Here is a 23009-nt window from a genome sequence, read left to right on the forward strand (position 1 = left end):
CTTTGATTAATTGCCTGGATTGTGTAGATGGTGTATTGTTTGTTTTTGTTTTTTTGCACAAAGCGGAGAAAGGAAAGCCTAGGAAAGGCTGTCCTCTTGTGTCTAAGAAAGGGAATTACGGGAATAAGGGCCAAGAACGTTGTGGTTGTACGCCGTGGCTTATGCACTAGCAGCCTAAATCCTGGAATTTCAGCGTCCCTAACCTGACATTTACACTCAATGATTTACAGCTTTTTCTGTCAAACCTTTAGCATTCTTAACACTTGAATTACAGCATACAGAAATGTGTAGTACGTCATAGCACCTTCCCCTCCACGCGCCATTATAACCGGAACAAGGAAGAGGAAGTTTGTACTTACACAGGCATTGGCAGCATGTATCGTACACAGTTTTTTTTCCTTCTCTTTTCAAGCTTTTCTCTCCAGAGTCAAGGTAAGGACTAATGAATGAACATTCTATAAGTAACTCTTAAAACGATCCTCCCTTTCCCCCCCCGAAGATAGGGATTTACTGGTAGAATAATTTGCGCAATAGCCAGGCTATCTGGCTATCGCTCCTTGTAAACATATATTATCTGTTGTTTTGATCGACTGTACTAGGATATCAAAACTCAACAGCTTCCCTATACATCCACTGTATTTGCTTGTTTCTGAGGAGGTTTGTAAGGTGCACATCAGTTTTTGAAAGAAACTCATCTTCCCTTAGCATGCATCCAAGTGAAAGCTTCCTGTCGACATTTGAGGACAAGAGATGGGTTCGAATACAAATACAATCCTCCGAATGGCGCAAAAAGTGAGGTGACCCATAACCAGGTAAATGATGGTCTCATGTTTTAGTTGATATATAGTTATATAGTTTGATTGTGTATTATTTTATTACATTTCCAGCATACCCACAATGCTATGCTAACCATACCACCCTGCGTCACACTCAATGATGGAACATCCTGTTCACCCCTGTTTGATGGAACATCCTGTTCACCCCTGTTTGAGGGCCAGTAGGGGACACATTTCCTGTGGTCTAAAGCGACCCCCATGCCCTGAGGCAGTGATTTGGACACTATTAACAACCGCATAGGATGCTGTCCTTGGGATGAAATGCTAAACCCAGGTCCTGACTGTGGTCACTAAAGATTCCATAGCACTTACAGTATAACAATAGTAGGGGTTAGGGTTAGGGTTAGGGTTAGAGTTAGGGTTAGGGTTAAATTCCAAACCTGGCCGTCATACTATATTCTCCATCTAATCACCCCCTGATTCCTAATTGACCCATTTCACTCCTCCCCTCTCCACTGCCAGTTGATGTATTGTGAGCGTTCTAGAACATACTGTAACAGTTGATGTATTGTGAGCGTTCTAGAACATACTGTAACAGTTGATGTATTGTGAGCGTTCTAGAACATACTGTAACAGCTGCATTGGTAGTAGTGTGTTACTCCCCATATATTGTAAAGTGCTTTGAAGGCTGAAAAGAAGATTTTATCCATTAGTATTACTGAGAGATCTTGTATCTTTCTTGAATAAGATTCTTCATGTTCTTATGTGCTCTCCTACAGACCCCCATTGCCCACGGAGGCAGGGACAAACCTTTCACTTGGGAGACACCAATAATAACGATGAACAACACCACAATTATCACCGACCGCTGCATCAATCTGACCGTTGACTTTGAGATGAATGCTCCCCAGGTACGTTTGCATTATTCTGGTATTATCATTGTTGTGTCACACTTACATTGTACACAATCTAATGTCATGAAATGAACAGTTTGTACAGTATGTACAATGTAAAGTTTGTATATTATTTGGTAGCATCATTAGGGTTGAAATGTTTGCCTAGAGCTGCAGTACACAAATGTCTTCTCAAAGGCCTGCAGTCAATGGAATGGCCATGTGCCCCCATGTCTTCTCTAAGCAGGGCACTGGGTCTGGTTCTGAGAGTGTTGTCCCCCTTATTGAGGAGAGCTGCTTGGAATTCGTTCTTAAAGGTATTTCACTTCAATTTCATCTTATTGCTGTAGCAGACAAGAGCTATTGATACCTGTTGATGGGTTTTTAGTTGTTTTATGAATGCGTCCCCTCTTATCTCTAGATGAAGAGAAGAGCAATGAGGAAGTGCCAGCAGCACCTGCTGTTTCAACTAACGACTACCCAGGTGAGTGCAGACATACTGTAAGAGAGAGACAGTTCATTAGTAGGTGTGTTTAAAAAAACATCACCGATTCTTAGACATTACTGAGACTGAATTCTTAGACTGAATTTTGTTTTCCAGCTCTAATTGGCTGCTTGGTTGGGCTGGGCTGTGCTGTGCTGGGCTGTGTATTGGCTGTAATGTACCTGTACTGTCCTTGGAAACACATACAGAGGTGAGTGGCTAATATGACATGTAACATCACAATAGTGCTTGAACTGCAGCACACAACCCCCTATCAAGTCCACATCCAGTTTTCAGTCAGTCCCCATGTAAGCTATGTATGATGAACATGTACTGTAAGCCATTTTGTTAACCATGTTTTAGGCCTTGAATGTATGTCTTAAACCTTAGCATTCTGACATGTTCAGCGTAAAATAATTGATCTGGTGTCTGTTCAGCTATCCTGCATGAATTCAGGCAATGGTGTCTTATTTTCCTATGTTAGGGAGCAGGGGCACTGTGAGCTCATTGCCTTAAACCACAGCAGAGATGATGATTCCCAGAGCAGGTAAAGCAGGTGTTAAAATGCACCAAAGTATTTTGTAATACTATAATGTACTTTTTCTCTGGTGTACTTTTTCTCTGGTGTGAATTGGCCAGTGCTCTGTCTGACTGTCTTACTTAGGACTTCAAGCAATTCCAGTGAGGCTACAGATCGCATTGCTTGTCCACTAGTTAGACTAAATGAGAACCAAGAACAGGATCTTAAAGACATTGAAAGGGCAGTCAGTCCTCCCTGTGGTATGAACATGTATTGTAGGCCATTTTGTCATGCCAGTTGGTCTTGTTTAGCCCACTCAAACACAATGTTTAGATGTGTATTCTTCCGATAATATCTCCCTCAGATCAGGGAGAGGAACCAGACCTTAATTCCTATCTGCTAATTGACCACGCAGGCTGATGATGATGACTGTCATGGGCCCCGCAGGCTGAATGAGAGGATTCCTTATGCCCTAATGAGTCTGGTTTAAACTCAGCACAGTGGAGGAACTCTGGTGTCTCTGAGATTAGAATGTGGCTTTACATCCAGTTTTCAGCGTTCGCAGTAGCAAACGTCTTTCCTAGGGGAGGGACCATGTTTTAGATTGTGCTTCCTGATACATTGTGTATTTTACTAGGTCTCTAATCCAGCCCAATGGGAATCTAGCCAATGGCAGCGCTGTTTCTGGAAACAACATCAATGGGTAAGTCAGTCCCCATGTAAGCTATGTATGATGAACATGTACTGTAAGCCATTTTGTTAACCATGTTTTAGGCCTTGTTTCCTGATCAGTTTCCATTTTTCCTCCTTTAGGGTTTCAAGCAAGGCCAATGACACCCAAGGTCACAGCCCACCCGAGGTTAGGGTTGAGATAGAACCACCACGACCTCCTGACAAGGGAGTCACTTCTCAGTAAGCTATGCACATTGAGATCATTTTTTACTTTAGGAAGAGAGAGCCGATGTGCAAGGAAGGTCACTGACATTGCTCTGCTGGACAAACGTGATTTGGTTGAGTTTTCCCCCTTGAACGGGTGAGCCAATCCTGTGTGAGATGCGGCTATCGGTTGTGGTTTCATTGGTTGTTTGTTTGTTTGTTTTTGCATGCCATTATAAACAAGAACTCTCAGAAAGCCTTCCTTTTAGATTTGAAGTCCACCTGGAGTGTAACAGATTTTACGCATCCCACCTTCAACCTTTCCTGATTTCCTTATTTCTGTAATCTAAACTATTAGGTCTGGGGTGGAGGAGGAGACCAGTGAGGGGGTAGACAGTCAGGACACCCATACCAATACCCCTCTACTGAATGGGAACCTTAAGGACTGGTAAATCACAGCAGAGATCACCTGATTCTCATTACCCATCAAATGATAATGTCACTCACTACCACAGAACTGGTCCCATGGGTCATGTCAGCATCTGTCTCTATGGAGGCCAATGATGTGGTGGCGGAGGAGGTCATGACTGTGAAGCCTGATGATGATGATGACTGTCATTACTTCCACAGCCCTCGAAATAGGACTGATGAAATGGGTCCTGATGCCCAGAGTCTGCATCAACCACAAAGGAATGGATCTCAGCGGTCCAATGGGTGAGAATCATGCTTTGGTAACACTTTCTTTAAGTCACACACATACAGTAAAACACATTATAACTCATCATCCTAATATACTATATCATAATATGTTACTGTATGTCTGTCTATAATAATAATAATAATTATAATTATAATTATAATTATAATAACAATAGAGTTATTATGGAATAAGTGCTGATCATAGCTCAGGATCATTATGAGATGCTATTTGACATTATAATGCAATCATACATGTTTAAAACAAGTATTAATATGTGCTATGCACACATTATAACTGTATGCTCTAAGTAAAGTGTTACCACGGTTTTTAGTCTCCACCCTCTGTCTTTGCAGATGTAAGGATGTGACTGTAGGAAAGTGAGGTGTCTTATGTTAGTGTCATGTTAGTGTTAGTAGCCATGTTAGCCAACATAGCCATGTTAGTGTCTTCATCCAGTTTGTGTATCTCTCCCAGGGTTGGAGTTCAACCCTGTCAGTCAGAAGATGACATTACTGCTCTGGTGAACAGGCAGTGGGACTGTGACCAGAATAAGGACCAGAACCACCCCCCTGAGTGCACTGATACCATAGTGAGTAGAAGGTTATGTAGTTGCCATCTGGCAACGGGTGGATGACTTGAACTGAAATGACAGTTATTATTCATTATGTAGCTAATTTGCAGCTTTTGTTTTGCCACAGGATAATGGATCTAATGACGTGGAGTCACTATGCATGCATGTGATCAGTGAAACATCAAGATGAAATATGATATGTCATGAATTATCTAAAACAGGATGCTACCTGTATGATAGTTATAAATAATATATTATATTATATAACACTTTTAAAGGTTGCCTTTAAAAGTTATAAATGCATTCGGTAACCGTTTGTATTATAGTCTAATTATCAATTATTATTATTATTAACCCAAATTAGTAATGAGCTACAGATGAAATGTGTCGCTTACTGCATACATTTTACTAAACAATAGGCTGTAAATAGTATTTAGTGGTTTGGTATGTCGTAGATAATTTTAGTAAACAGTAGGCAGTACAGTATGAGCTTTCGGTCACAACCATTTAGAAGTTTGGATAGTGTATATCCATACCCCTTTTTTAAAAAAGGATTTCTTTTAAAAAGAGCAATTTCTTGAAACTTTCAAACTACTAACCGGCCAGACCTCTGTAAAATTCTTCCAATTCTTCTTGAGTCTGTCAACAAACATGTCTCCAACAACTCCAAACCATTTTTTGTGTATTCATTTGGTGTTCAAAAAATGATAAATTATGGGTTCAGGCAAAAAAAAAGTCACAATTCGCCCCAATTCAGTCTATGGGAGGTGAACGATGAACAATAAAGTGTTGATTAACATTACATTTTGGCATGTACAATTTGTCATGGCACTGCCCGTGTCATAGAAAGTTTTCAAGTGATTTGAAAGATTTGGGGCATGTCATATTTTCAGTATTGGGGTCTGGCCAGGCCCCTGTTGGTAAACAATGTAAGCGAAATATGTTGGTCCAGCAATCTCAGATTGGTACATCCATTTTTATTATTTTAAATGAATGACATATAGCCATTGATTCTTGAAGTATGTACTGTAACAAAAAGTAAAAGCCTCATGAGTAGTTCAATTGTCTTCCCCTATCAGAACCCAACATATACGCTTGTTTTACTCCTTGCTTGTTTGTTAACCATAGAATTGTGAACAAACACTGTATAGCTTCAAAACATGGTTTGAACTATTAGAATGACCACATGGATGTGGTCTATATTTGCGCTCCGTCTATGAATTGGAGAGTGCTTACATTTCTCCAGCCCCATCCCACAGCTGTTTACCCAAAAAAGTGGTCCCAGATTGCCCCTTTAAGAGCTTTACATAACTATTATCTTTTGTATCTTTTCTATGTATTTTTTTTAAATGTTGCTTAAAGTACAGTACTGTCCTATAATTGCACTGTTTGCACTGTCTGCCTTACCTTTTTGCACCTCACCTAACTGCAAAGACGTTTACAACTGCACCTCGCCTGTATACAATACTGCTAATGTTGTATGTTGTATGTTGTATGTGTATGTTATGTGTGATACCCCTATGTCTGTACGCTACTTGGAACCTGAATTTCCCCCTGGGATAAATAAAGTTTCTATCTATCTATCTTTCTATCTATCTATCTACTTGCAATCACTTTATATTTCACAGATATGAAATAACTAACAAATGTTCCATCATTGATGTACATCTACAGTAATTGTTTTCCTAATATCTTCTTAATAAAACATTATTATAACCTCTCTCTTCTGATATCCTGTACTGTACCATGTTTTTGAATTTTCAGTAAATGTAAATTGATCAGGAAGACACTTAAGAGGAGATGGAGAGGAGGATTGGTTTGGATAAGTGAGTATATGCAGAGGAGACTGAAGGAGACTGAAGGAGATTACACTACATGATAAAAAGGACAGGGAGACATCACAGCAAGAGTAAACAAGAGGGGTTATATATTATCCAGCAGTTACTTGACCATTGAAAGAGAGGGAGACAATACTTGGCAAGACTGTTACGAATGCCACTCGTCGCTTAGCCTGCTAAGAAAATACAACCATTACTTCACATTACTTTACAATGGAGGCAAGCGCAAACACTAGGGGGCAGTAATAGACCAAGAAGGACCAAGAGACAAGGACGGAGGGAGGGAGGAAATGACCATATACACACTGTATCTCTCTCTGCTGCACTATACACATACAGCACTGGTTCAGAATGAGTTTAATACTGTAGATGGGTCTCTATTTTCATGTTGTTGTAGGCCTATCATGTGTGGGTATTTGAGTCTAAAATGGCCACCAAACTTGGAGAGAGCTATTTTTACCCCTGGATTTACTATGTTTGTTACTGTGTGTTCTGTAGGAAGTAAGGGTATCCGGGGGGAGACTCCCTGGTGTGTGTGCGTACAGTGTGAGCGTGTGAGTGTGTGTTTGTTTTTGTAAAGGTGATGACGTGTGGGGTGACTGAATGGTCAAGACTTGAGAGCTTCCTCACTGAGGGAGTGCTACTGAAAGGACACAAGAGGGACGGGGAGGGGGACGGGGACGGGGACGGGGAGGGAGGGGATCATACATGTGCAGTACAGCATGAGACACAGACATAGACAGGACGGAACAAGGAACAGGGAGGTGGACTGCAGTCAGTGAGTAGTTAAGACGCTCTGATGCACATAATAATTATCTAACAGCTAATTAGCAACCGATCAGATTCTACAATGGCCAGGATTATGAGCAATCAAGGAAACGAACCCCCATGGATGCAATCATCAAAGACTGATGACAATATCAATCAAGAGGGTTTCCAGGGAGGCACGTTACTGTGTTGCAAATGCAATCCCGTCCACTCTGTGGTGTAATGCCACAGACTAAGGCTATAAAAATGTTTACTTTCCTTGCAGTAACTCGAGGGCTAACTCCCTAATGTTTCTCCACAGACCCCAAATGGCTGTGTGGTCGTATACAGGCCTTCATTGTAGATCCAGTTTTATAGAGGTCATTGAGAGTTTAGAATGTTGTAAATTCCATTAATGGAAATCTAGACTAGTACAATAGGTCACACCATGCTACTTATGATGTGGATACGTCTGTACGTCTGTACGGTACTGCATAGAGCTGCAACTAGCATCCTCAATGGTCTCAATGTACAGTGTGTCACTGGTGCTCACCAACATTAGTTTTACACATTAGTTTTGTCTTCTCAACAAAGCACTCTCCTCATCCTCCCCAACACATTTCCCTGGGGGGTCTTCGCCCAATCAGGTTGGTCGTCGTCCATTCAGTGGGAGTACAGGGGCTGGGTTTAATAAAAGCCTCTGGGGGAGTATGACTCCATAAGGAAAAACGTTTCCTTTCTCCTCCGTTCTTCTGATTTTGTTCTGTCGGCCTTGGATGGAAAAATCCCACCCACCAAGTCCACATCTCCATATGCGTATGTGGTTGAAAAGATAGCTTACTCAGCGAGGGGGTTGGTTGGCTCAGTCCTCTGCTCCTGTTGGTCCAGAGTCGAGGTTAAACACACCACCATCCTCAGAAGTCATAAACTGCGGGCCATCTGATGAATAACTCATTCCAATGCATTAGCACTTAGGGTAAAGAAATCTTTTCATTTCCATCCTGAAAGATAATATATGCATTTTGAAGTTGATTAGCATACAGTACCACAGAACAATAAACAGCCATTACTATGTATGGACATACTTTGTATTTTGTGTTTATGATACCAATACATCTATACACAAACACTAAACACACCCATGCATGCATTCACACCTGTCATATGCAAATGCACACAGCAGTTGGACCCACACACATATACATACACATACACCTACACATGCGCACACACACACGCACACACACACACACACACACACACACACACACACACACACACACACACACACACACACACACACACACACACACAAAAAGATTCTACAGAAACTGTTGTGCATGGACAGGGTAGATTTTAAATAGTTTTTTATTAATATGTGCTGATACAGGGTCGCGCTGACCTGCGATGATGCAAACACTCACAGAAAACCATCCCCTTTGGCCCAGACAGCTGTCAAAGCAATGACCGGTGAGAAAAGAACCAAACATCATTCCTCAAAAAAAACAAAAACAGAATCAAGGCTTTACATCAGCCTCTCTTTACAAAGGATTCAGCAGTACATAATAAATTAATCAATGAAAACCATCATAGAAAAACCAAAGAGAAGTACTGTAAATGGTGTTCTACACATAACCCCAAAATGGCACAATATCAGTACACAGTTCCTACTGATGACCATATTCTGCCTCCCATACCCACCCTCACAAACAAACAACAGTTCCTCCCATCCACCTGTTCTTTCCTCACTGCTCTTCTGTCAATCCACTCCCCATGTCCAATACTGTCTTGTCAGGCAGGACCACACTGGTCCTGCCCCTTAGCTAGTGCACCCGATACCCCATGCATACTTCCCAGACCCTGTCATGACCCTGTTGACTCACTATATGCCCCTGATACCTCTGCACACCTGCCACTAGGGCACAATGGGGGGGGGGGGGGGGGAGCAGAGGGTTCTACAGTGTGTGTGTGACCTGGGGGGGTGTGTGTGTCGCATGGAGCTCACTACAGAGATCGTTCCATCCGTGTCCCATTGGACGTCCACACAGCTTCAGCCCTCCTTCTTGGGTCAGTGGGCTGAGCACAGGGTTATGCAGAAATAGAAAAGCATGCCTACAGAAATGAATAGGTCAGCTTCTGCCTGCTCCTACTGTATGTGGATGAACTGTAACATGTAAACGGCGATACCCTTATGATCTCTACCTCCACTTCACTGTACACAGTAGATGTAACTACCTAACCTGGCTGAACATGTGTGTGGAAATGGCTGTGTGTGTGTGTGTGTGTGTGTGTGTGTGTGTGTGTGTGTGTGTGTGTGTGTGTCTTTTGGTTTTGGACCAGGGGTTCTGTGTGTAGAATGGGACTCTCAGGTCGAAACCCTGTTGAGCATCCAACCAACCCCGAACCCCCTCTGTTCCGGTCCCACCCTGTGCATCAAAGATGGCCGCCGGTTTGAACTGCCGGCTGAGCTCTTCGGATAGTTATTCAACACAAAAAGAAAAAGCACAATCCTCGTCAATGGATTTATGTCATACTCCTACATATTCTTAGAACTATGATATAGGTACTGTATATAGTCATGTGGACACGTAACAAGAGACCAATAACAAAATAGTACTACTTTATCATCGTTTACATTTCGGTTTAAAAATCTCTATAGGAAAATCCAGTTGCATTCCTTGTCACTCAATCCCCCTTGTCCAGTTGCTGTGGCAGTTGATTCATTTGGACATTTCATAAAATTATACAAGGGGAGAGGAGCTTGACCATATTTCTTTCTAGACAGACACTTCTGTGTTGCTGCTGCTATGGTTTGGTGAGGGTACAGCAGTGGAGCAGAGGTCTTATACGCCTGGTTGATCGATTTGAACTGACTTCTGTTAACCTCCACTCCTCTCTGGCAACAATAAGGCATCTGAAACAAAACAACACATCCTTATCCTTATCTCTGCATGCTGTACAGCCTCATCTCCCCCAGCCCTCCCCCTACCCCCACATGGACGCTGCCGCTGCCTGGGGTACTACTGTACTGTACCATGTCCTTACTCTGCCCCCTGTTGGTAACTCCCTGGGTACATCCTAACCCACTGCTCCTCTGCTGCTGCGACACTGAAGCACCGCTACCATGTTGTCACACGGTGCAGGGGACATGTGATATGGGCGACACAAATCTGTAGAGAAGCCCTCCATGTGAGAGGGTCAACAGCAGGTCAACAGACTGCCAGATCTCAGGGACCTCTGCTGTCTAATGACGGACATAAGAGATGGCAGAGCGTGAACCGCACTGGGATAGAGCAGCAGGGACCTCTGTCTGACGGCTATAACTCTTAAACAACCTTCTATTCACCTGCACACCTGGACGAGCGGGCCATCAGCACATCCTGGGAGTGCTGGGATGAAAGAGTTCTCAGAGAAAAAAGAGAGAGAGAGAGAGAGAGAGGGGGGGGATGTTAGAGAGAGATAGAAATATCAATAAAATGAGAGAGAGAGAGGCTCTGTGTGAATGATTACCCCAGTAAATGATTACTTTCAGTGTTATTATCCTAATCAGAGGTTACAAAGGGGTCTTAGGTAGAGAAACTCCTGTTGAGCAGACCTCAGTCCTACAGCGCGTTCTGCTGTATAATCACTATCATTACCACAATACAGTACTCCACTGTTTATTGAGATATCAATCTGATGTAGACAAACAAATTAACACCAAAACAAAAACTATTGGATTACTGTGCTAATAGAGCCCATTGAGAACAATATCAGGAGGTGGAAAAGGATAATGTGGAGAGAGAGAGAGAGAGAGAGAGAGAGAGAGAGAGAGAGAGAGAGAGAGAGAGAGAGAAAGAAAGAGAGAGAGAAAGAGATAGAGAGAGCGAAAGAGAGAGAGAGAGAGTGAGAGAGAACTATGTAGAGAGAGAGTCGAGGGGGCAGGAAGAGAGAGAGAGAGAGAGAGAGAGAGAGAGGCTAGGGGGCAGGAAAAGAGAGAGAGGCAGGAGCAAGGTGACGCACATTCGTCCTCTCCTGGGGAGCCAGTCAGTAAACAGTCTGTCCCTGGGGGGGGTCCCAGCTGAGCACAGAAGATCAACATCATTACATTATGTCAGAGAAGGTGAAGAGGGGAAGGGTGAAGGGTGTGGAGGAGGAGGATGGAGATCAGTGTCGGGTGTTCACGCTACCACCCTGGAGCAAATGACTTTACATCTTGAATCCTTCTCATCAAAATACATTCAATTGTCCATTGTTTACCGGTCAATGCTGCTACAAACACCACAAGAATTAACTTGGAGCTCTAAGGTCAATGTTCAACATTTCCGAGAACTAGTGAAGTAAAATGGGCATATCATCTGATCCTTTTGAAAACACATACCCAAGGTGCAGGTATTGTCCAACCATCCAACAAGGCTGTCCCCAAAAGTGAAACCAAACCAAAAAAAACAATACAAGTATTGCACACATGCCCTCTATACAATTTCTAGGATGCTTTTGTAAGGGTCTCTTTATTGAGCCTGAAGTGATGTTGGGACAGGGATTCCCAAACCAAGAGCAAAATGGTGGAAAACCATAGGTGGAAAATAGGACATTCCTACCTACTGTATATCCCTCCCTCAGCCCTCTCCTCCTCTCAGACCCAGAGCAATAAATAAACAAGCCTTTAGGACTCCTTAAGAAGTGGGGGACACACACCCTAGACAAATGTCACACTCAAGTGGATGTTGGAGAATCCATCAACCTTCTTCAAAATCTTTTATTCTCCCTCGCCAGGCTCGGCCATGTACAGAGAGATTGTTGGAAAAGAAAAATGAAATAAAGTATGAATATACAAATAAATATTCCATATAGATAAATAAATATAGATAAATAAACCATTAGAAAGACATATAAATAAAGCGTGAAGGCAAACTCTCAGGTTTTTAAGGTCGGGACAGACTTTCAGGGGGATGGATCCTCATAAATACTTCTCTTCTGACAGATCATTTCTCTCCTAAATCGCTTGCATATGGTGGCACATTCCAACGCATTCGTCTCATCGGTCAACTCTGTGTGTCATTCTGACAGTGCTGTCTCTGTTCCTAGCTCAGGTTTACCAGGCAGCCTGAAGTATCCGGTTTCTATTGTACCTGAACACCACGGGAACAGCCGTCATAACAGCTGCCAATGTCTTTTGAGATGGAAGCTAATAATATAGGCTTTCTCTTAGAATAATTACTATCTCAGCATCTGATGTGCGTTCAATTCACCCAACAAAAATAGCTTTCTGAATGTACACCCACTTACAAAACTCGCAGGCATACAGTACATACATACACTTTAACACACAAACACACAGTCACACACAGGCGCACACTCACACACACACACACAGGGAATGAATTGTCACATTAGGCTCTGAAATAATGCTGAAACTCTCTTAGAAACAGCAAAATGCAAGACTTTTTGATAGAAAAAATGTCTATCGTACATGCTAAAACCCAGCATATTAAAAGGATGTATTCTAGTTATATCTATGATATCTTCCAAACAATACATAACCAAGATCACTTTATGGCTGCTGTCCTTCAACCATAATGCATTTGTGTGCCCATGAGGCACAATATAACATTTAATGACATCTATCCCCCCACCCACGTTGAGCACTTCCTGTCTGGGAATGTCAAAGGTCAAACATTAACAACATGTAATGGATTATATTACATAAAACTTGTGCCAGGATTTTTTTTTTCAACTTTTTTCATTTGTATGCAAAATCTACCACCCATCATATTCTTTCTCTCTCTCTCTCTTTGTTTCCCTCTCTGTCTCTTGGAGAGATGGACGCTGAATGGCACAGCATCAGGGCACGGGAGAGCGAGAGAGCGAGAGAAAGAATGGCGCGGAGAGAGAGATAGAGTGTATCATTCAGGTCACAAACTCCAAAACATTTTATTTTTTTCTTTTGTAAGTTTTGTTGCAGTACAAGAAGTCAGTTTTCATAGTATTTGTTACTTTTTTGTTGCTTTTGCTCATCTGGTTTCTATTTACACGGTCGGAGTAGAGTAAGTACTTTCGTTTTTGTGTGGATCATCATATGTACAGGGTTAGACTTAAGTAGCGGCTGAAGTGGTTCCAACATTTAGAGTCAGTTTGTCACAACCGCACACAGGTGACATGTCCACATCCATTGGGGAACATCTATCATTACTGGGGGCACAACCAGCCCCTTGTGTGATGCAAACACAAAGTCACCAACACAGATACTTTCCTCCAAAGTTAGTGAGGCAGTCTTTTACCTTTCAAATGCCTGAAGAAAAGAACAAAAAAGAAAAGAAAAGTTTGTTCCTCTGTGTCATAAAGCTGACCTCTGACCCTGACCCCCGACAGCTGGCGGTAGAGTGTCTGTCTCCCCCTGGAGGCTGCAGCTGAGTGTCTCCTCACTCTCAGCTACACTTCTGTACATAAGAGTCGGTTCACAGCGAGAAATAAAGGCAACTACACGGAGGCAGCTCCGCCTGCCAGGTAGGAACAACAGTATTGTTCTCGTTCCTTTTGACTTGGATGGAGTGTTGTTTTGATTTTCTGATGTTCAGTAACAAGCACTTCTGTGATTGTGTGTGTGTGTGTGTGTGTGTGTGTGTGTGTGTGTGTGTGTGTGTGTGTGTGTGTGTGTGTGTGTGTGTGTGTGTGTGTGTGTGTGTGTGTGTGTGAAGGTGTGTGTGGATGTGTGTGGGTGTGTGTGTGTGTGGTGTGCGTGTGTGTGTGTGCGCAAGTGTTCCAGTTTCTGTTCTGGCTCGAAAAAGGTATTTTTGGCAACACTGAAGAGCTTTCAGAGAGATCTTTTTCTATGGTATAATGGCATACTATATTCCCTGTCTCCACAGCTAACTACTCCCATCAAAAACAAACAGAGATGGAAGATGACGAAGGGAAAAAGAGGAACTAGAAAATTAATCATTTCTCCAGAGGAATGTATGAAGAAAAAATTCAGGGAAATTAAATAATTAAAAACAACTTTAACAAAGTTTTAAAGTTTGGAAATATCTGTAGCTCGGTACAGTAGTAAGGTAAAAAGGGGTGGGACAGGTACATTCAGAGTGCTGGGCTTGGCGTTTGGGTGCCAAGGGATAGAGGGGTGTAGAGGAACTAGGAACATGAGAGACAGAGAGAGAGAGCAGGTTGTTGAATGTTCCACAGAGAAACACTCAGCCATTGTTCATCTCCAAAACACCAGGGACACTCAAAGAAAGACTGCGGCTGTGGAGACAGCTAGAACTCCCCCTAAACGTAGGTTTGCTCAATCTTTCAGAGAAATACAAACAAAGAGGGAAAAATAATAAAAGGCAACCAAACAAGCCGGAAGTGGAGAGGAGCGAGAGTGAGAAGCGGGTTGTGAGGTGGGCACCAGCCACCCCTCCTCATCACGTCATCATCTTCCTCCCCCCCGTCCCCAGTCCTCCTGGTCTCAGTCACAGGCTGGTGACCAGCTGCATCTGTCCGTCCCCCTCGCTGTGAGCAGGCTCCTGGCCTGGGTGGCCCTCCCCGCTGGGCCTCCTGGGCGGGGAGCCTGGTAGAAGGTCTGCATGGGGCCTCCGCGGGAGCCCAGGGCGGGCCGCCCGGAGCTGTAGTACAGCTCTTCGGGGGGCTGGGCTGAGCGGGGCACCACCTCCAGGGGCTCAGGACTGCTGTCAGGGTAGGGCGAGTCTCGCAGGTTGGTGATGCTGGTATAGAGGGAGTCCCGGGCGGGGGAGTCAGGCGCCCCCCCGCCGCCTCCCTGCCCACTGGCGCTGTGCCCGCTGTGCCCGCTGTGGCCCAGGCTCTCAGTGAGGTCGGCCGTGTAGCTCTCAGACTCCTCTGGGTCACTCTGGTAGAGGACAGACTGGGCTCTCTGCAGCAGCAAGGGCTCCTCAAGGGCTTTATACAGCAGCTCCACATCCTGCGGCGTGCGCTGGCGCCCCTCTCTGGACAGGAAGTCCTCGTTCTCATCCATGCTCATGACCGGCTCCGCCCCGGGTCCGCCCGCTCCCCGGCCAATCCCGCCATGAGGACGACCCCTGGCCAGGCTGCCACACACCCTGTCCCCTCCCCCTCCCCCACCGCCACCGCCTCCTCCTGCCCCACCCCCACGCAGGTTGTTGTGCACCAGCTCAGAGATGATCATCTTCTCGAAGGCCGCCGCGTCTGATAGGTTGCGTCGTATCCCGCCCCCGCCTAGGGTCTCGGAGCCCCGGGGGTTGAGCAGGGGAGGGGGGCTGTCTGCTCCACCCACGCCGCTGCCCAGGAAGTCACAGCTGCCTCCGCCCCCGCCGCCGCCGCCACCTGGCCCCACACTACGGAGGGAGTAGCTGTTGTTGAAGTTACCATTCAGGGGCAAGGTCTCCATCCCACAGGGGTCACGACCCTTAGACATGGTGCTCTCTGGACAAACACACACAACACAGGACAGGACAGTCTTAACCATCGTGAGGAGAAAAAACCTACATGCAAATATGTGTAAAAAGAAAATGTATTTCAAAAAATAACTATTAATACAAGTATTACTAATGTAGCACAGATAAAATGAACATTACAACGGACACTCATATTCATCTAAGTAAAATGATGTAAAGGTGTGAAAAGGGAAGTGGCCGTACTTGGGTCACGGAAGGTTCCTGAAGATCCACGGTGAGGCAATACAGGAGGAAATTAAAGATACAGGTCAGTGAGTAACGCACACACACACACACACACACACACACACACACACACACACACGCACACGCACACGCACACGCACACGCACACGCACACTCACGCTCACGGTCTCACACACACACACACACACACATTCATAAACATACCTAAATGAACTCTTTTGTATGCACGCGGACACCTGTAGCTTGTATCTTTGACATGATATTCCACCATCATTTACATCTCACCCACACAATACGCTTTGGATATTTACTGCTGTCTGCAAGTTTGTGGTATATGCATAATTCATGCACAAACTCGTAAAGTAGCAGTAATGTTTATTTTACGACTAGCCTTCAACATGGCAAAGATGTTTTGCTTTTCCCCCCAAATAGCCGTCATACAGCTACCGAAGTGAGAGGCATGGCGTCGTCCAGAGCAGGGTGTGGTGTGTGGGTTTTAATTTTTAATGCGTAGTATGGTTTTAATCAACGCTATTCGATGGTGGGGGGGAGGAGGGGGGGGCTAATTAGACATTCTAATGAAGTACTCTTCCTACTTCCTCTCCAGAAGCGTTCTAAAAATGTCCCCGCTGCTGAGGCCGTGGCCGCCAGGCTGACGCATTGTGCAGAGAGTGTTTAAAATATTAAACAGAGACGCTGTCTTAAATTTCAGCCTTCAGACACCCGGGCTGCTACTCTCTGCTGGCACGCTCTCAGTCAGGGCACACACCCACAGAGGAGAGAGAGAGAGAGAGAGGGGTGGGGGGGGGTGGAGGGGGGTGGGGGGTGGGGGGTGGGGGGGTATCTCTGGACAGACTACTAATACCAGAGCATCTTCAACATAAACCCATCACACTTGTATACAGCTAGTATATGACTTCCTAAATCCACCGCCACAGGCACTCCCTGGACACTGAGAGCTGTCTGCTGCTTCTCAATGTGCATTACAGCACTACAACAGCGAGTGACTAATATACTCTGGGGAGAATCTCAAAAGGGAAGCCGTCCCCAAAATATCCTTCTGTCACAGACGAGGCTTTACTTTTAATCAATTTGTGGTTGTTCATATCAAGAAGGCAGGATTAGAGACCTGGCCAGGTGGCTAGGACTTCACTCTCTACTGAATTAGGCTGACAGGCACTGCCAGTGGAACACACACACACACACGTACGCACGCACATGCATGCACACACACACACACACACACACACACACACACACACACACACACACACACACACACACACACACACACACACACACACACACACACACAGGGGACTAACCAGTGGAGTTGAAGACCCCAGGTGAGGGGGGAGTGAAACTTTCAGCCAGTAGGGTATTGTAAGGAGAGGTACCAGTGCGGGTCTGTAAAACTGGGTTGGTCAGAAGGTGGTTTCCCATGGTGGCTAAGAGGAGACAATATCACAAACTGTGAACATCCACTACAAATATCTTTATGAGTCATTTGGACCATTATGGTAACACAATTTTACTTCAAAAATACTACATATAATGAACACCACATTTCATATACATACAGTATATATATATATATGATAATACATACAATATATATAATATGCATCATAGTCAGTGATAATATGCATCATAGTCAATGATAACAATTCATCTCTCATAACACATTTCCAGTTTATTAAAACAGCCTGGGTTATTTTTGTCATGGTAATAGTTCACAGAGCAATGCATTTCACAGTGTTCCCCTGAATGTTTATGCCTTGCTATTGTAACCTTTGAGTAAAGTACAATTGCAGTGGAAAGGTGCTGTTTGGAACGTTGCCATTTGGACTGTTTTTTGTATCTTACAATGTACTGTAGTCATAGAGGGAATATAAATGCATACCATTATGTAGTCTGGGGATGCAGCCATTGAAACACAGTTAATTTCACAGGGAAATGCGAATGCCACCGGTAGACAAATATAATTCAAAGAAATGGAACATTCAGAATGTGCTATAATGCCCATGTATGCTTCCAGCCCCAGGCAGTCAAATAGAAATGCCATGAAATTAAAAATAGGACAGCATGACGGAGAGTGGTCTAAGGCGAAGTGCAACCTTCAGGTCTCACTCCTACTATTCATCAGAGAAAGATGGAGAAAGAAAAAAAAATCCTGACAAAGAAGAATTTCAAACTAACACACCCGCACACATCCACACAAAACCTACCCTCACTCCTAGAAAGTCATTTACCTACTCTCCTATTCTTCTGCTTCCACTGTCTATCTCTCTGAAATGCAGTCACACACACACACACTCTCTCTCTTTCTCTTTCTCTCTCTCGCTCTCTCATTCATTCTTTCTCTCACCTCTCTCCAACACAAATGTGAAATTACTCAGGATTAGCCGTCGAGGAATAATCTCAGAGGGCTTATGCTGTCGAAAAAGAAAAAAAACAACGACAAAAAAAGTACGGAGAGAAAATAGGGCTGGGGGGAGAGAGAGAGACGGTGTGCACGGAGTAGCTACTCGTCTTGTCTCCCGGACAGATCACTAGTGTCTGGAGAGAGAGAAGTTCATAACCAAGTGAAGTGGGGAAATCAAAGCCATGCCACTGATAATGACAGCACGTCTCTCACACATCCGTCCCATTATTATTCATCCATGATAGTCTCCCTCTCTCTCTCCCTCTCTCTCCCCCTCTCTCTCTCTCTCCCTCCCTCTCTCTCCCCCCCCCTCTCTCTCTCTCTCGGAACGGCGATGCCGTCTTTAACTTTTCTGCCGATGACAAACTTTTGTCAAACGCAGGTAAAATAAAAGTCTTATAGCAGCACCTTTTGTTTTGCTGTGTGCTATTGTGTGATCCAGATCCATCGTCCTCCTCTCTCCTCCTCTCTCCCTCTGGCTGCTTCGCTGTGATGAAAGTCCCAGAAAAGCGCCCACACCCCCGCAACGCGACCTCACTCTCCTCACCCCCCCCCCCCCCCCCACCAGCCTGCCGCCTGTCACTCTCCTCAATTAGACTAATTACCCACTGCTCGCTCACACGCTAATCAGTTCATTAAAACAAAATGGATGAAATTACCATAAAGAGTGACGGTTGATTTAGCGACTGCCTCTTTGTCATATCATCAGATACCCCCTCCCCCACCCAAGCTACACCTCTCCCCCTTGTCATTTTGTTCCCCATGGCGATGGTTGCCATGCTGACGCCACTGGCTGCCCAGGCTGCTGCTCATGTCACTGTACACTAACGTCCTGCCCTCTCTTAGAGAGAATCAGTGGTGCTTCACCCTCCTGTCCTGATGAGCCTGCCATCAATGTGTGTGTGTGTGTGTGTGTGTGTGTGTGTGTGGGCGCGCGTGCCCGTGCGCGTGCATGTGTGTGTGTGTGCGTGTGTGATTGGAGAGGGTTAGGCAGGGGGCTCACCACGGTTGAGTGAAGGGGTGCTGTTGATGTCTCCCGCCATGAAGGAAGATTCCGTCTGCTTCCGAACCGTGTCGTTCCACATCCTGCGGATTCGACTCTGAAACACGCAGATGCACACAGTGAGTGACATGAGACAGACAGACAGACACACGGTAAATATAGAACTGTGCAAGGCTCAGTGAATTGAACACTGTAAGAAAAGTCAACTAAAACAAAAAAAGCAAACACAAGCTACATGTTCACAAAGAAACAAGTAAATAAGCTTACTGCATCAATGTATAGCCCAGTCAAGCTACTGCTCCACAAGCTAATACGCTCATGTAAACAAAATCTAACGTGGGAAACGATAATTGGAGCCTGATCCAATTGTCAGATGAAAGCCTCTGATTACATTGTGCAGTGATAGCTTGTTTGGGGATGGTGAAGACTGTGTTGTTAGACAAAAACCATGCGTATGAAAACTTGTTAGTGTGTGTACCCTTGTGAGTTGGCCAGGGCTCACTTGAAAAAGAGATGAAAATCCCAATGTGATTTATCTGGTTAAATAAAGGATAAATACTACAAATGACAGTTTTTCATGCTATTTTGTGTGTCTGTGTGTGTGTTTGTCCGTGTGTGTGTGTCCATGTCTGTGTGTGTGTGTGTGTGTGTGTGTGTGTCCATGTCCGTGTGTGTGTCCGTGTGCGTGTGTGTGTGTGTGTGTGTGTGTCCGCGTGCGCGCGTGTGTGTGTGCGTAGCCATGGCCCTGTGTCTGAGCTCAGCTGACCTGTCTGTGGGCGGCAGCGTGGCGTGCCTGACTGCCGGTGTAGTAGCGGTTGTTGGTACGCAACGCCGAGTTCTTCAGAGAGCCGTGGGAGCTGGTGGTGGAGGTACGGCTGCAGCAGTAGGAGTGGCGCAGACACTTACTGTACTCCTTATGGACCTGTAACATGAGAACAGGGGCGGGAGAATCTTTATACTCACCACATAAACACACACACACACACACACACTCAACACACTTAACTATACTCAATCTGGGGCTGCAATAGAGCAAGGCTGCGATAGACTCTTTAATACTTTGACGCTAACACAACCAAATACACTTACTGCACTCACTCTGGAACCTCTCAACAGAGTAGGACTGTGGACTTCCATTTCCAGTTCCCTGGAAATCTCAGCTCTTAAGGACTGTTTGGTGTAGACAGGAGCGATAGATAGCTACCTTTTTCTGCAGGGCACAGTGGAAGATGAAGATGAACATGCCCTGGAAGGCGTTGAAGGTGGTGAAGAGGTACGCCATGATGACCGTGTTCTCGTTGATGAAGAGCAGGCCGAAGGCCCAGGTCAGACCCAGGAGAAAGAGCAGGGCGATGGCCCCCAAAGCCCAGGACCTGAGGAGGGGGAGAGACAGACACTAACGTTAGCTTAGCATCACACACCTCTCACAGAGTCTCCCGCCACGGCTATTCACTCCTTATAAAGCCTCAAACCCTTGCTTACTTATACTTTGACTCGCGTCCAAATGACTCTAAATTCGGAGTACTTTGACTCTAAAATCGGACTCCTCAGAGAGGGACTCACTTGATGTTGTCCAGGCGACTGGAGTCAGGTTTGAGGGCGGAGGAGTTGCGGATCATCTTGTGCAGGGTGATCATGAGGAACACGAGGTTCAACTGGGGAAAAGAGGAGAGACGTTACAGACACCTCTGTCAAACAATAAAGTGGACTCCAGGAGCATTCTCTGGGTCTGGGACAAGAGCTGCCTAATAAACATAAATTGTCTTGTGATTTACCATAATAACAAAGGACACAGGTCCAATGAAACTCCAGATGAAGTAATTATCCACACGCAGCCAACATCTACAGAGGGACACAGGAATAGAATGAGCTGTATGAGACATTTGTACAACATACTGTAAACCCACGGGCGCACACACACATGCATGCACACACACACATGCATGCCCACCCATCTTTCAAACATACACCCACAGGCGCACACACACATGCATGCACACACATGCATGCACACACACACATGCATGCCCACACATCTTTCAAACATACACCCACAGGCACAAACACACATGCATACACACACACACACATACACACATGCATACTGCACGCACACACACACACACACAGCAAATTCCCCTGCCTCTGAGGATTATTTTATAGAGGCTAATCATCAGGCTTTGGCTAACACCGTACAGAAACCCATTCCACAGGGGAAGTGAGTGAGCTACTTCACACGTTGCTTTATATTACATTCACTGCTAGGGGGAATAACATAATCCTGCTTTCCAATCTGCAGGCGAAAAAGGACTGGCTTCACACGTACGCTTTCTTGGTCCCATAGCTCCTGTAGTCTATGGCGGCTGAGATTCCCACCACCAGCGCGGGGAAACAGTAGCCACACAGGTAGTAGTACTTCTTGCGGGAGTACTCGCTCTCAAACACCTCCACCAGCATCAGATAGAGCTGGACGCCCTCCAGACACATCCAGGAGAAGGCAGCCAGGAAGAAGAAGTGCAGAAGACCAGCAAAGATGGGACAGGCAATCTGAGGACAGCACAGGCAGATAGAGAGATAGATAGATAGATAGATAGATAGATAGATAGATAGATAGATAGATAGATAGAGGAGAGGAGAGGATAGAGAGAGAGAAAGGATAGAGAGGGAGAGAAAGGAAATGACGAAAAGGGGAAGAAAAAAAAAAGAAAAAAGGTGGGTGAGCTACAGGAAAGGGCAGAATAGAGTCGTTCCAGCCAAGGCTTTTGAAAATATTTTGTGGAAGATGAAAAGGTTGACCAAGCTCGGTCTGTGAAAGAAATCATGTGTCACCGGCCTAGACTTCGGTCAGTACTCACGTGGTACTGTGTCTTGTCGATGCCGATGAGGAAGAGGAGCTCGGCGATGAAGAGGTTGATGCAGAGGTTCTTGTGGATGGTGTTGCGGTCCGTCTGCAGGCCTCTCAGGAAGCAGAAGGTGGAGATGCAGATAGCCAGGCACACTAGGGAGATGACGATGCCCACCCAGGTGATCACAAACAGAATGAGCTCGTGCATCCGTCCCGGGTACTGAGATGCCGAACGGGAAAGATAGAGGGAGGGATGGAGGGAGAGAAAGAGGGATGGGGGGGGGAGAAGTGTGGTTGAGAAATGTGGGGAAGTAAGGGATAGGGTGTGAGAGATAGATGTGTGGGGGGTGGGAGATAATGGGAGAGAGAAATGTGGGAAAGAGAGGTGGCAGGAGAGGGGCGGGGGAGAAAAATATGGGAGAGAGAGGGAGGGAGAGCACGAGGGAGATAGCCTTGTTTAATATTTGTAAATAAATTCAGGAAGCTAAAATGTTGAGACAAGAGACAAGACATCCTGAAAAAATACATGACATTCAAATTCAAGTGAATGTCAGCTCGAGTTGCAGGACATGAATTTGTAAGTATGTGTGTGTGTGTGTGTGTGTGTGTGTGTGTGTGTGTGAGAGAGAGAGAGAGAGAGAGAGAGAGACTGTGTGTGTGGGTATGACTGTGTGTGTGTGTGTGTGTGTGTGTGTGTGTGTGTGTGTGTGTGTGTCTGTGTGTGTGGGTGT

General features: G+C 45.1%; 2 protein-coding genes across 4 annotated transcripts in view; one reads left to right on the forward strand and one right to left on the reverse strand.

Annotated features, from left to right (window-relative positions):
* Window positions 1-331: 331 nt before the first annotated feature.
* LOC310809956 (uncharacterized protein) lies at window positions 332-6401 on the forward strand. 3 transcript variants are annotated; one of them, XM_083677493.1, is made up of 13 exons: window positions 332-432; window positions 706-812; window positions 1556-1687; window positions 1914-1986; window positions 2091-2153; window positions 2271-2364; window positions 2638-2700; window positions 3311-3376; window positions 3487-3585; window positions 3908-3997; window positions 4180-4263; window positions 4724-4838; window positions 4948-6401. In XM_083677493.1, exons 1-13 carry the CDS (start codon window positions 375-377, stop codon window positions 5008-5010), a joined length of 1107 nt encoding a protein of 368 aa, XP_083533619.1. In that variant the 5' UTR covers window positions 332-374; the 3' UTR covers window positions 5011-6401. The 3 variants fall into 3 exon arrangements, with proteins under 3 accessions (XP_083533619.1, XP_083533620.1, XP_083533621.1); XM_083677494.1 differs by having other exon boundaries at window positions 1917-1986; XM_083677495.1 differs by lacking the exon at window positions 2638-2700.
* An 8437-nt stretch (window positions 6402-14838) lies between these two features.
* Window positions 14839-23009, reverse strand: part of adgrl1a (adhesion G protein-coupled receptor L1a) — a gene marked incomplete at both ends in the record, with an annotated part of 51471 nt that continues 43300 nt past the window's right edge. The window contains 11 exon segments of the mRNA XM_083676454.1: window positions 14839-14925; window positions 14928-15787; window positions 16003-16020; window positions 17331-17453; window positions 19434-19530; window positions 20200-20355; window positions 20638-20806; window positions 20997-21088; window positions 21209-21275; window positions 21760-21980; window positions 22289-22498. Coding sequence (XP_083532580.1) covers window positions 14839-14925; window positions 14928-15787; window positions 16003-16020; window positions 17331-17453; window positions 19434-19530; window positions 20200-20355; window positions 20638-20806; window positions 20997-21088; window positions 21209-21275; window positions 21760-21980; window positions 22289-22498 — 2100 coding nt within the window.

Source organism: Argentina silus, assembly GCF_951799395.1.
Source record: "Argentina silus genome assembly, chromosome: 9".
NCBI lineage: Eukaryota > Metazoa > Chordata > Actinopteri > Argentiniformes > Argentinidae > Argentina > Argentina silus.

Excerpts from the sequence above, each read along its gene's own strand:
- LOC310809956 (XM_083677493.1), top strand. The coding sequence starts at position 375 with ATGTATCGTACACAGTTTTTTTTCCTTCTCTTTTCAAGCTTTTCTCTC. Across the intron at positions 1,688-1,913 it reads TTGAGATGAATGCTCCCCAG|CAGGGCACTGGGTCTGGTTC; the intron begins GTACGTTTGCAT and ends GTCTTCTCTAAG. Across the intron at positions 1,987-2,090 it reads CTTGGAATTCGTTCTTAAAG|ATGAAGAGAAGAGCAATGAG; the intron begins GTATTTCACTTC and ends TCTTATCTCTAG.